This window comes from Rattus norvegicus, chromosome 4 (genome assembly GCF_036323735.1).
Source record: "Rattus norvegicus strain BN/NHsdMcwi chromosome 4, GRCr8, whole genome shotgun sequence".
Lineage (NCBI taxonomy): Eukaryota > Metazoa > Chordata > Mammalia > Rodentia > Muridae > Rattus > Rattus norvegicus.
This window is the reverse complement of record NC_086022.1, coordinates 176599916-176613887: the sequence shown is the minus strand read 5'-3', so window position 1 is coordinate 176613887 and position 13972 is coordinate 176599916. Positions and strand designations below refer to the sequence as shown.

General features: G+C 39.5%; 1 protein-coding gene across 4 annotated transcripts in view; it reads left to right on the top strand.

The window, feature by feature from the left end:
- Slco1a1 (solute carrier organic anion transporter family, member 1a1) overlaps positions 1-6964 on the top strand; it is a 75104-nt gene extending 68140 nt beyond the window's left edge. Inside the window, exons 13-15 of one of the 4 annotated variants that reach the window (XM_063286619.1) lie at positions 620-684; positions 2123-2240; positions 4913-6964. In XM_063286619.1, coding sequence (XP_063142689.1) covers positions 620-684; positions 2123-2240; positions 4913-5132 — 403 coding nt within the window. In that variant the 3' untranslated portion in view covers positions 5133-6964. Of the gene's footprint in view, positions 1-619; positions 685-2122; positions 2245-4912 lie in introns of those variants that run through there. The other 3 variants (NM_017111.2, XM_063286621.1, XM_063286620.1) reach the window with 3 other exon arrangements.
- Positions 6965-13972: the final 7008 nt, after the last annotated feature.

Here is a 13972-nt window from a genome sequence, read left to right as displayed (position 1 = left end):
AAACACCTAAGGTCAATAATTCTATATGACAAAGTCATTTTCTTAATGTCCTAATGTGCATAATGGATTCTTTCTCTGTTTTGTTGGACTGCATTTGCCATATTTCCGATTTCCTTTTATGGCATGCACTTGCTTTTTCACCAACAAAATGCCTGGACAGAAACAAAACAAAACAAAACAAAACAAAGCAAGAACAGAACCCCAAAAGTTAAGGGAATAATGATTTATTTGTTTTCTGGTTTCAAAGGTTTGGGGTATCATGGGTATGACATTGCATCTTCCATGGTAACCAGGAAACTGTTCATGTGAGTTAGCAGACAACATCTGTTAAAGGGCTCAGCCCTGCTTTAGGTGTGTGGAGCTCAGAGGCGAGACGACCTTCTTCTGTATGGGCTTCACGGAGGTAGAGCTGTAACATTCTCACTTCAGGATGAAAATCTTAAGCATTATAATGATGAAGTACCATTGTCATTGGGAGGATCCTAGGACAGATATGAATTTGCCTAATTAACTTGTATGTATGTATAGATGTATGTATGTATATATGTATGTATATATGTATGTGTGTGTATGTATGTATATATGTATATGTATGTGTATATGAATGTATTTTTTTCAGGTGTGTCAAGTCTGAAGAGAAGTCACTTGGAGTTGGATTACATACATTTTGCATAAGAGTATTTGGTATGAATAATTTCCTCAACATATCAGACCAATATTAGAAGCTTAGTAACCAATTACTTTTTTTTCTGATAAGAAGATAACTTTTACCTGAGTCTTAGGGTAAAGGGTTTCCATTGCTGTGGACAAACACCATGACCAAGGCAGCACTTAGAAAGAAAAACATTTAACTAGGGCTGCCTTACACTTTCAGAGGTCCAGTCCATTATGATCATGGCAGGAAGCATGGCAGCATTGCTGGCAGTGCTAGAGGAGCCAAGAGTTCTTCATATTGATCTGACTTCAGCCAGGAAAGACTGTCTCATGGGAAGCTAGGAGGAGGGTCTCATTGCCCACTCCCACAGTGACCTACTTCCTCCAACAAGGCCACACCTAGGCCAACGAGGCTACACCTAGTAGTGCTACTTTCAGAGTCAGTCAGAGTCAAACCACCACACATTGTCAACACCAAACACACCCTTTACCTTAAAGAGAATAAGGGTTTTAGTCTGGAAACAAATATCATGTTAGAACATGAGAGCTATTTTGTGATGTTTATAGTTAGAGAAAAAGGAATCCACATACAAGGTACTTCTCAAAGATATCTGTAGGAATGTCAGGTACGTTGGTTACAGAAAAGCAGGAATTTCTGTGCTGCAGACTCAGATGCTACCTGTTGGCATTCTTAGTGTTTGTGTGGGTGGAGGCTAGATACTGTAAGGCCTCTTTCCTATACTGCCTCTTAAGTCAAGATATTTCCCCAAAGGCTTCATGCAATAGCCACAGGGACATAAAGACAGACACAGAAATGGGACAATGAATTATCAATAAAAGAGGTAAAGATAATTTGTCTTTCGATCTGCAATAGTCTAAGTATCCATATGCAGGAAGTCCCACAAACATGAAATATCTTTAACATAGGTGTGATCTGATCATACTACTCTGAACTTCAGTTTACAAGCCTTTGTGTTTGGAGCTGGCTACTGGTAATTTGTCTGAAAATAAAGTAGTCATAGAAATAAAAATGTTTCTCTTGTTTTTAAAGAACTTACGTAAACTTAGTTAACCTTTATCTTTTAGTAGATTCAATAAAAAAATCAGTAGGAAATGGTTTTTGTTAGTTGGACACACAGAAACACAACACAAGACATTTCAGAAAATACATGAGGTTCATAACTATGAACTCATGGAATAATTTCTTAGCATCTTATCCATAGTTTTCATTTGTTGTGATCTAGAAACTTTACACTAACTTATAATTCCTAGAAGCAAGTTTATAACATTTCATTCATAATTTGTTATATTGTTTTCTTAAATAGGAAAATTGAAATGTTTTCAAGTAAAATGGCATCTTCTTCCCCATCTCATTTCTTCCTCTTAATGGGCTTGGGTTTTGTTTTTGTGGTTGTTGATTTGTTTGTTTGTCTGTTTTGTTTTGAAAAAAATTCTCTCTTCATTGCAGCTGGTATTCCCGCACCTGTTTACTTTGGCGCTTTGATAGACAGAACCTGTTTACATTGGGGAACCCTGAAATGTGGTCAGCGAGGGGCATGCAGGATGTATGACATAAACAGTTTCAGGTAATGATAACACTTGAGGTCTACTTTCATAGCATAGAATGCTCCCATTCCTATTTAAAATTTTCTTGAATAATAAGATTATATTTGGCTTCATTTTTAGAATGCACATGGGTAGAATACTTTCCTTTTTATATATTTTAAAATTTTCCCATAGTGCTTAATTTAAGTATGAGTGGGTTTCCTAACACAACCCATCAAAAAATATTTTAGAAAGAGAAGAGGTATCTGCTTGGAGTCCCTGGATTGGGAGGGGAAAAACTACATCTTGAGCTAAGCGAGCGTGGCAGAATGCTGGATATAGGAAGGAAGATTCAGAGACCTAGAACAAGGGTGCTGTAGGGGGAAGAAAATCCTCTCATTTCCTATCAACCCATATCTAGGTTCAGAAAAGGGGAACTCCTCCCTTATGTAGGGGTTGGTATAACAAAGTCCTAGCATATCCAGGCAGCATAGATTCTGGCATTCCAGCTCCTGGAAAGTTCACAGCCCTCTCACGCTTGCAGCCTGACTCAGTGAGAACCTCAGATCTGCGTAGGACCTTGCAGTTTAACAAAATGTGCCAGATGCTATAGCCAGGGGTTATCTTGAAAAGGGACCTGGTATCTACATTTCACTGTTGGTCACATCTCTGGGAAACCACTGGATTTATGAGTTAGCAGCCTCATTAACACAACTTGGCTCAGTAAAGTGGTTATGCTACAAGCCTGCTGAGAGTGTCCCATGGGGAATGACAGAATAACTGGAGGTATTACCCTTAAGAACCATGAGACCAAGGAGCCAGCCCTCTGAGATCAGGTCACACCCGGTTGTGTGTGGCTTCATGCTGCTGTTTTGACTTAAAGTAATTAGGTGTCTATTTCCCACCACTCTGAGTGCTACTCAGGCAGCTGCCATTAACACTACAGTGAAAGAACTGTGTGTTCACTGCTTCCCCATCCCTAGGGATCATGTTAGGCTGACTCTGAAACAGACTCCCTCTGTTACCTTCCTTGCCCTCTAGGGCAGCAGGCCCAAGGAATAGGAAAAAGGACCTTTGTTTGCTACAGACTGCAATGTAGCAAAGATTCCCCCCTTGCTCCTAAAGCCTCTTCAGCCAAAAGAAATTTTACCCCTGTCTAGGTATGATCCACTCATGCTGTATTTCTAGATGGGTGAGCATTATAATAAAAATATGTGGGAGTGAAAAGTGCTGGCATGCCCTGTCCCAAGTGTGTATGTTGGGGAATAGCTGAGATCTCTTTCCTAGAAGGACTCAACTACTGTCAATGTGTTTGTGTTGGTAAAAGTTCCCAATCCCTTGACATCCCCACAATGGTGGACTATATCCTGGAACTGTGAGACAATCTAGCTTCTGTCAAAGTCCTTTATAATGCTCACAGGAAACTAATATATTTTTAAACCTACTTCTCATCTTGAAAAAAAATCAGTTATACTTCTGAACTATTACATCAGAAGTCTTGAACATCTACGCATACATACTAACACTTTGTCTTGGCAGAAACAGCTGTGAACATTTTCTCTTCAAATGTAGTCAAGTCTGGGATTTTCTAGCTAAAGAATGGTGCCACCAGTTGTGTGCTTAGTGTTCTCACCTCAGTTAATGTAAACAGAGCAATGTCTCAGGACAAGTTCACAGGATCACATAATCCACAAAAGCCTTCACTGAAACTATCTTTCCAGAAGATTCTAGATTGTATGTAGTTGAAAACACTATTCATCACACCAGATTTTATTATGAATATGTTGAGAACATAAAGGAAGACGTTTATAATTATTTAGAAACATGCATATGACAAATATAAGTACTTCCCAACACATTAATTCCAGATACCTTAAGGCATCTTTTAGCAAACTGACAAAGACTAGATACTTATAACAGTATATAAGTTATTGTAAGAAATCCTGAAAGTGAAAATTACCCAATTCATCTTACAAAATATGTACCGACTTCATGCTGATGCATGCAAAATTAAGCATGAAAAGGAACAAATTGAATATATATACATATATATGTATATGACTAATAGGACTTAATTTTTACATGCAAAGATTTCAGTATCACAAAAATGCATTCACCAACATACAGCATGTCAATGCTGAGTAGGAGAGAAAACTTGAAAAGTGACTTTATGTCATTTTATATGTGTGTGAACAGAAGAGAAAAGAAGAGTTTCCTTAACGTGGGGTTCTGACTAGGTCTTTCAGAGAACAGGCCAAAATGGCAGAGGACACACTGTGGCCAAGTGTGGCCACATTTGGTGGCATGGTGAGTTTGAGTAGTCTGATCGTGTTGCATGTTCTATCAGGAAACAGCACATGTTAGAATACCAAAGAATGGTTCTTACATTTACAGTAGGAGTTCATCCTCAGCTAAATTTGTTTGAAAACAACATCTTTATAGACACACCCAGTGGTAAATTTCCATAATGACCCTAAATCTAATAAAGTTGACAATGAAAACTAGCCATCACCTCAATGATGAAAATAGGTTTAAATTTTTATACTGGAAATTATTTGACATTTTAACAAGCATAGTTAACAGCTCAGTAAAGAACATGAGCAAAATAATCCCTAGATGATTTTCTTTAAAGAGTAAAGGATCTGTAAGAATATACAAAATTAGCTTTTACTAAAAATGTTAAGATGTAATACAGATTAGTTCTTTTCTATAGGCACATTTACCTGGGGTTGCCTATAGCACTAAGAGGATCAAGCTATCTGCCTGCCTTCTTCATTCTGATACTTATGAGGAAATTCCAGTTCCCCGGGGACATTGACTCTTCAGCAACTGATCATACAGAGATGATGCTCGGAGAGAAGGAAAGCGAGCACACAGATGTGCATGGAAGTCCTCAGGTCGAGAATGACGGAGAACTGAAAACGAAGCTGTAATGAGTTTTCTACTGCCCTGTTCAAGGCCATGAACAGAATGCACACTTCCCTTCCTCGGAATCCTGAGAGATACAATAGGAACCTTCTCTTTAAGGACCTCAACAATTGTTTTTCTCACTATAAAAATAATTGCTGATATCATTTTCAGAATTTCAGGTGATATTTAAGATTTCCCTGGGGAAGACTTTTATGGTGACCCCCACACTACACTTTAAAGCTTCCTTCATTTTCACATAACATTTTCTCTTAACTCAATCAAGGGAAATATGTGTTTCCCACACATCTTCAAATGAGTATAAAACTTTCCTATTCCTGAAACAGTATTTAATTTCATTGAATTTATGGTTCACAGTTGGAAGTATTTAGAGCTGAAAAGATACATTCTCATTAAGCCACATTGAAAAGTTAACTTTTCTATGTTCAGGATGTCTCCATATGTCTATATGTAGGAGTTCTCAAATATTATTATTATTGTAGACATGATGCTCCTAGATTAGACTTCTCACTCCTGTGTCATTTCCTGTTTCTAGTCCCTTCTTTCATTACTCCTGTCACACAGTTGAATGTTTTGTTTAGAGCACTGACAAACTTAATCAGGTTATTAAAAATCACATTAGAAAGATTGTTGGAACCATTCTTCCCTAGCATTTCAAAGCTGTTCATGAAACTCTTAAAAGCAACAATTCGAGAAAGCCAGTTCTTTCAAAGGTCCTTTGTAGATATGGAGTTGTATCTCAGTGGTACACTGGTTGCTTATCATATCCTTCATTGAACCAAAAGGTAAACTACTGATGACATAAGATAAAATAAAATAAAATGTGAAATAAATGAAAATAAATCAGGCTCTGATGCAGTATAAGATATTCTCAAAGGCTACTTTATTATACTCAGGATCTTATACTCAGGATCTTATACTCAGGATCTTATACTCAGGATCTTATACTCAGGATGCTTCTTTGACTCAGTAAGCATTTTTTCTGTGCTTCAAAACACTTGAAAAAATGAAAACATGTTTAAAAGTATATTAAATTATAATAAACTTATAAATTTATAATTAAACTATAACATGAATAAAAATAACCTGGCTATTAACTTTCAAAATCCGAGTCAAAACTCTAAAGGGAGACCAGGAAGGTGGTTCAATGAAAAGGGGTGCTTGCCACCAAGCCTGACAAGGTAGCTTTGATCTCTGGGACCAACATGATAGAAGAAGAAAACAAACTCTTACAAGCCTTCTAATGCTGTACTATGCTGTAAAACCATATACACACACATACATACATACATACATACATACATACATACATACATACATATGTGTGTGTAATATATACATATATGTGTATATATTATATACACATATGGAGAGAGAGAGAGAGAAAGAGAGAGAGAGAGAGAGAGAGAGAGAGAGAGAGAGAGAGTGGAAGGGAGAGAATTTTAAGCAGTGACTCTTTCTGAAAGGAAATTTGGCTTAGTAAAATTCAAAGTATTTGTGAAAAACAAAATAAATTTGTATTAGTTTGAATACAAAGTGCCTCTTCTTGGTTAGGGCAATAGGGCACCAGGATATTTCATTTCTTGTTGATACTGCTACTTGGGAAGGATTGGGTGGGTACATCCTTGAACACGGAAATACGTCACTGGAATGAGCTTTGATGTATAAAAGCCTCACCCTACTTCCAGTTCATACTCTGCATTGTTCTTGGAGGATATGAAATCTTGGCTTGCTGCTTCAGTCACAGTACCTGCTCCTTGTTATCATGCCTCCATGCCATGAAGGATGACGGTCCCTCTGGAATCATAAGCCAAAATAAACTCTTTGTTTTAAAGGTTGCCTTGCAGTGTTTTATCACAGCAGTAAAAAGTGACTGATACTGAAGTCATCTTAGTCATCTTACTTTTGAGCCTGATAAAGAGTGATGTGATTTTAAGGAACAAAGAACGTCGCTGGTAATTTAGCGTTGTGGCTCAAGATGGTAGCGTGGCCATAGCTATTCTCTTTTGTTCCTCACCATCCTTCCCTTTGCAATGAAAGTGAATAATATAAACATGAAATGAATCCCTAAAGATGGGGAGGATGAAATAAGGGAGATGAGGAGTGGAGGTCAACATAATACGATTCCTTATGCACAGTACAATGAGAATATCTACAGGCTTGGGCAGAATGAAGGTGGGAACAATCTTAGCAGCCCCTCGTGGGAGCCAGACTGTTCACCTTGACAGCTCTCTGCTACTTGAACTGTAACCAATCTAGTTCCAAGAGGGAAAGGGTTATTTCACTCTTGCTTCCAGAGGTCTTAGGCCATAATCACTTGGCCCTGTAGAGAGAATATCTCATTGACTGTATGGAGGTATTACCTGTCAATAAAAATTTGATGGCCAAAGAGCTGAGGCAGGATTAGAAGGTGGGGCATCCAGCAGAGAGAGATAGTCAGGGGAAGGATGTTCCCTATTCTGACTTGGAAGAGTTAGAGGCATGAAACTGAAGAGAAGTAACTAAAAATATGTTACCTATAGAATAGTTTGAATGGGTTAATATAAGTTATAAGCTAGTCATGGAAGAAGCCCAAGCTTATACTCTAGGCATTCATTCACAAAAAGTTAATTCTTAGAGTTGCTATTTGGGAACTGGGGCCCCGGTGAAAAGCCTCCAGTTACATGGCCCTGCTGCTTTGGGCCAATGCCTGTGAGGCAGCACATTGGGGAAGAAACTCACAGGAAGTGAGCTGTTGACTTCACACTGGCTGGAAAGCAGAAAGAGAGAGATGATGGAAAGGGTCAAGGATCTTGTATCTCTTCCAAGGGTTTCTTGTTATGGGCTCAAATTCCCTCCTAGGCCCCATCTTTTCCTGCTTTCAGCAACATTCAATAGCACTTTGCTGAAGACTGAAATTTTAACACATGGGCCATGGGGGTGGACCAAACACAAAACCATTGCAAAGAGAAAGCAGACAACCTAACCACAGAGCTTTCTAGAGTCATCTTCCAACTGTTATGATTTCCTGAATTAGCTAATGCATATTATAAATGTAAAGTTTCATAGGGATGGAGAGACGGCTCAGTAGTTATGAGCATGTACTGCTCTTGCTCAGGTTCTGAGTTTGTTTCCCATTACCCACATCAAGAGACTCCCAACTACCTCTGATCCCAGCTCTGCCTGATCTGATGCTTCTGTCCTCCCAGGTACCTGTGCTCACATGTACCTACCCAGTGCCTGGGGCTTACCCTTATGAAGGAGGTCATCCTACACTTAAGGGAAAGGAATCCAAAAATATAGGCAGTGGAGTGCTTGGGGATTTCCTCGTGGTGTTCTGAGGTCTGAGAAGGTGGGTTATTGTTCTGAGCTGTATTCTCAACTGTGTGAGATCAGGGCACAGCAGACAAATGATGAGAGAAGCAAGAGAAGAGACAGGGAGTCCTGTCAGTGAATCGGTTTTCCACTTAGCACTGTGATGTATCTAAATTGAACAGCACACAGAAGAATATATCACTGGGTGAGCAATAATCCCAATGGAACTAATACTGCGGAAATTAAAACATAACTCCAAAACCATAGAAGCTGGGAAAAGAAACAGACGGGAAGGAGAGGCAATAACTGTGCATGTTTGCCATGGCATGGAACTGAACTTAATAAGTTATGTTCGGTCAGAAGGGTTGGTTAGCACAGTTCAGTTCAATACAAAAGGAGCCAAATAGAGGTTTACAAGATTACAAGTGGTTGTGTCCAGGCTATTGTGAGAGAAACCAGGAAGAACAATGGCCTATACGTTGGTCTTTCATTTTAATTTATGTCTTTGATTTTTTTTCCTCAGTGCAAACATACCTGATTAGAGACAATTTTCATCAAGAACTATGTATAATTGAAAGTGACATAAGTAATACCTTTTATAGATGAGAAAGAAACTGGGTCCCTCATTTATTGGTTTTTGATATCTAAATGATTGCAAAGGAAGAGTGGAGCTGTTCCCGTAGTGAAGACACGGCGTGCTGATTCCTAGAATTGTTATTTTTTATTGGAAAGCTATCAGTCTCGTTCTCAGTGTCTGAACAGGTTAAGAGGTTGAGTCTATTATCTTCATGATGGGTTAATGGAGGTATACAGGGAGACTTGGTGCTGGGGAAGGAGCTGTGATTTCTTCATCTGGATCAGCAGGTGAAAAAGAGGGGAGAGAGAGAGAGAGAGAGAGAGAGAGAGAGAGAGAGAGAGAGAGAGAGAGAGAGAGAGAGAGAGAGAGAGAGAGACACGCCTGGCTTGAGCACCTGAAACCTCAAAGCCTACCCACAATGACATGCTTTCTTCAACAATGCCACATATCCAAATGGTGCCACTTCCTATGAGCCTATGAGGGCCATTTTCAATCAAATTACCCTGACTGGCTAGAGAGTCTGTGAAATACAATAAGTTAGGTACTGAGAGGCATTGTTATATAGTTCTTGATTCCTGAGAAAAAAACCAAAAAGATTTATTGATTACTACTAGCAGGACAACAGTTGCTAAGCAAATCTTGAGTTTTCTATAAGGAAGGGTGGTGGTAAGAAAAATATTTTTAAAGGTAAAAACCACAAGAATACCTTGAGTATCTGCACAAGCAAGCTAAGACCTGTTTTGGTCTGCCAAGATTATATAGTCATGATGATCTGAATGTCACCATAAGCAGGTTACAGAAGACAAAAAACAGTTAGTCATAACATAACAAGTATACGCTCATGGGTGTGCATTTCTGAGTTGGGGATGGATCACTTAGTCAGAGTTACTGGGAATTTATGCCCAGAGCCTGGAGTCAGAGACAAATAACTAGTAGGTACTAAGATAGATGTCTAGCATGAAATGAGTTCCTTCCTTCCTTCCTTCCTTCCTTCCTTCCTTCCTTCCTTCCTCTCTACTTTTAGATATCATATTCATTACTCACTCTAGAACAGAAGAATCAAAGCATTGATTCACATTTATGTAGTACTAAAGGTTGATATCTTAATTGTGTTGATACATACACACATGTATGTATGTATGTACGTATGTATGTGTGTATGTATGTATGTATTTGTAACTGAAGTAGCCTGAGGTCCAGCATGAGCTTTGTATTCCAATAGGCACCATGAATAGTCATTTGTCCCTTTTGAAAGTGACGTAGAAATGGCTCCTTTGGTATAGAGGAAGTAGATTCCTTTGGACCTAACTTTGCAGCCATCTGTCAACTTTAAGTGGTGATATATTTTGTTCTATAACTGCTTTTCAGCTGTAACTAGAAAGTGGTCGTCAGGGCCAAGGGTGGCTGGAATGCCAGTCAGTGGTCAGGAGGGTGCAGAGCGATGCAGTTTACATTCCAGGTCCTGTCCAACCAGCAAAGTGCAGGTAGCTTTGGGCAATCCAGAATGCTGGTCTGAAGCTTGGGGTCAAGTTGGCACAACATTGCATCAGAAATGTGGGGTTTTGTCAGCTTTTTAGAAACTCCAGAGCTTGCTAGTTTTAAATGACCACCTGAGGCTGACATTTTTGCATGGCTTGCAATGTTTAATTGAATATAAATTGCTGGGGCCTATGTAGACTAGGGATAGAGGATAAAGCTAAGTAGCTTATGGGGAAATAGTTATCTTGGTATATACTTGAAACTTCTAGGTCTGAGGTCATGATAGCTGGGCCAGGAGAAAGTCTCAAGAACAGGGAAATGAGAGAACACATCCTTAGGAGCAGGCAATAATCAGGGAAGCTCAGGCAGTTGCCCTATATCACAGGATAATCATCTGGGTTACTTTTGACTTATTACAGGTAGATCCAACATATGACTCCATGGAGCTTACATTGATTATTTAAGTTTACAAAAAGAGATAATACATACACACACACACATACACACACACACACACACACACACACACACACACACACACACACACAAATATTACCATGGTTTGTAATTTGTCCAGAAATCCTCACTGTAGAAAAAAAAGTTAGCACATGTCCGTAAACAGCTAGAGTAGACTCATGTCTTTGAATCTTAGCAAAAGCTTGGAGAGCTGTACAAATGATTATGATTTTGGGTTAAGACATGAACATTTTTACCCTCTGTCCCGAGGGCTGGATATATATATATATATATATATATATATATATATATATATATATATATATATATATATATGTTTTTAACACAAAGAACAGTGCCTTTCAGTTCATATTTAGAAGAAAGCCAAAGAAAGTTTAAATGTCAGAAACTGTCACTGTAATAATAACAGGACTGAAGAGCTCACTAAGAGGCCCACGTATGGCAAACACCTACTGAGCACGGCAAATGTGGCATCGATACGTTTCGTCTCTACCCCTTGTCCCTCTTGCTGAAAACCGTTATATTACATTCATAAAGCTAACCCCAAGCTCCATTCCATTATTTGCCATTCCTGGGACAAAATCCAAGTCCTCTAACAATCAAAATCCACTATTTGTTTAATATGTCCAATGAGGACGCACCAACTCACACTAGCATAAACTCCCCATTTTCTTCTTAAAAAACACATTTCTGAGAAACGCAAACAAAAAACGAACAAAATGTTTGCTTTCTTGATGGTGCTGTTACTCTTTGCTGTCTGCCTTTCTAAGCCCCCTTCCTCTTGTCCCCCCAGGGTAATAAATTTTCTCTGTGTTGAGAACTTGGTGTCTGGGTATGCCATCTCTAGGTTCTAAGGGAGCCAATCTACCTTTCGGTGGTGGTGTAACTTGGGCAATGACTCAGTCAGTTTTAAACGAGCCCCCAGCCCAGTTCTTTGCACAGCAGCAATTGCCTATTCACTTCATCCAACAGTGACTAATGGGTGAGTTTTACCTCATTAACATCCTAAACATTCCCACAAGACACCAGGCAAGGACAGTTAATTATTCAACATGTCTCGTCAGGAAAGTGAGAAGAGAGTCCACCCACCACAGACTTCAGCTGCCACAGTGGCCTCATTTGCATGGACATTAGGCACATTTCGCTCAGCTCAGTTTGATTGGCAGTTTTCCATCTGCTTTTGATGATCTCCACCGGGATCCCGTGTCTAGTCCTAAATGTCTGAAAATCCTGTGGATGGGTGCTAGATTTCCCTTTGGAACTACTGTGTTGACCACTTAGTGACAGAACTTGGGTGACAAACCCCTCTTTCACAGAGGCATCCTTATCAGGTTGCTGAAGATTCAGGTGAGGCCCTGGGCTCCCTGTCACCAGTAGCGAAGTAAATCTGTTTTCTCCATCTTAACTAAAAAGTTCAACACATACCCAACCATTACCAGCACATCCTAACACTCAATAATAGACTTCATACTCCCTTGAAATCAGAACAAATGGCATCCTTTACAATTTCATGGGCACAATGACTGAAGTAAGGTGATATAGTCCCTTAGCTTTATAGTATGGGGAAGGCTACTGCTCCTACTGCCCACCCTGTGAGCCAGAGACTGGTGTGCTGTACTGTGCATACCATGTCAGTCATGCTATCACTAGTTCCAGCTCCAGTCAGTCATTGGAACTAGCACTAATTTATTTCAGTGGCTCCATGCTGCTGCCAAGTACTCTCTGACCGAGGCGGGTCACTGCCACGCCAGTTTCATACAGAGACCTCTTATCTCACCACTCTCTTACTGTGGACTCCGTTCACATTTCCAGCATCCATCCCCTTGGTCTCAGAAGAAGCTACCCTCTCATGTAACTCTCTGCCGCTGCTCTGTTTACATTCCCAACATCTATCCCCTAATAGTTATGGTATAAACTCTCAAACTGTTAAAATCAAGACTCAACAAACTGCAGCCCAACAATCAGATTTATATGTTAAATTCTCAATCCACAATACATCCACACAATAAACTTACAACCTATTGATAAGGATGTAAACCGCCCACCAAGATAAGATAAATTTGCCTACAGAAATCCATCCCAACTACATTGGCAACTCAAAACCACCTGGATCTGGGTCATCCTTCCCCATTTCCATCTTGATTCTCCTTCCTTCTCTACTCTTGTCTTATAGACTTTGTCCTTGCCTTATTTTTTTACTGTCCAGTCATGGTCATGGCCTTGACTCAACTTGTGGCAGCCTTCACCAGCATAAAGACATCAACCTACAGGGACAGTCACCTTTCCCCGGTTTTCCCTTTCCTGGGTTTTCCCTTCCAATAGAACTCTTATTTGAGGTTTGTTGTTCTGTGCGACTTTGTGGTATTCCTCAACTCCTGATTGCCAGAATAGCTCTCTGAGCAAAGGTATAACACTTTTGCTGGGGAAACCATCCCTTCCTGGAACGGGATTGTTACACATTTTTCTGGGGTAACCATCCACACCTGGAGTAGAACTTTTATATTTGCATTATGGAAACCTTCCCCTGCAGCCCCCAGAGCAGAGCAATCAGACAACAAAAGGAGGTCAAAAAGGATACAAATTGGCAAAGAAGAAGTGAAGGTATCACTATTTGCAAATGATATGATCATACACAAGTGACCCCAAAAATTCTACCAAAGAACTTCTACAGCAGATAAACAATTTCAAGAGTGGCTGGATACAAAATTAACTCAAACAAATCAGTAGTCTTCCTTTATACAAATAATAAATGGGCTAAGAAAGGAAATAGGGAAACAACACCCTTCGAAATAGTCACAAATAATATAAAATATCTTCAGGTAACTCTAACCAAGCAAGTGAAAGATCTGTATGACAAGAACTTCAAGTCTCTCAAGAAAGAAATTGAAGAAGACCTCAGAAAATGATGCATGCTTATGGATCGGTAGGATTAACATAGTAAAAATGGCCATCCTACCAAAAGCAATCTACATATTCAATGCAATCCCCATGAAAATTCCAACACAATTCTTCACAGAC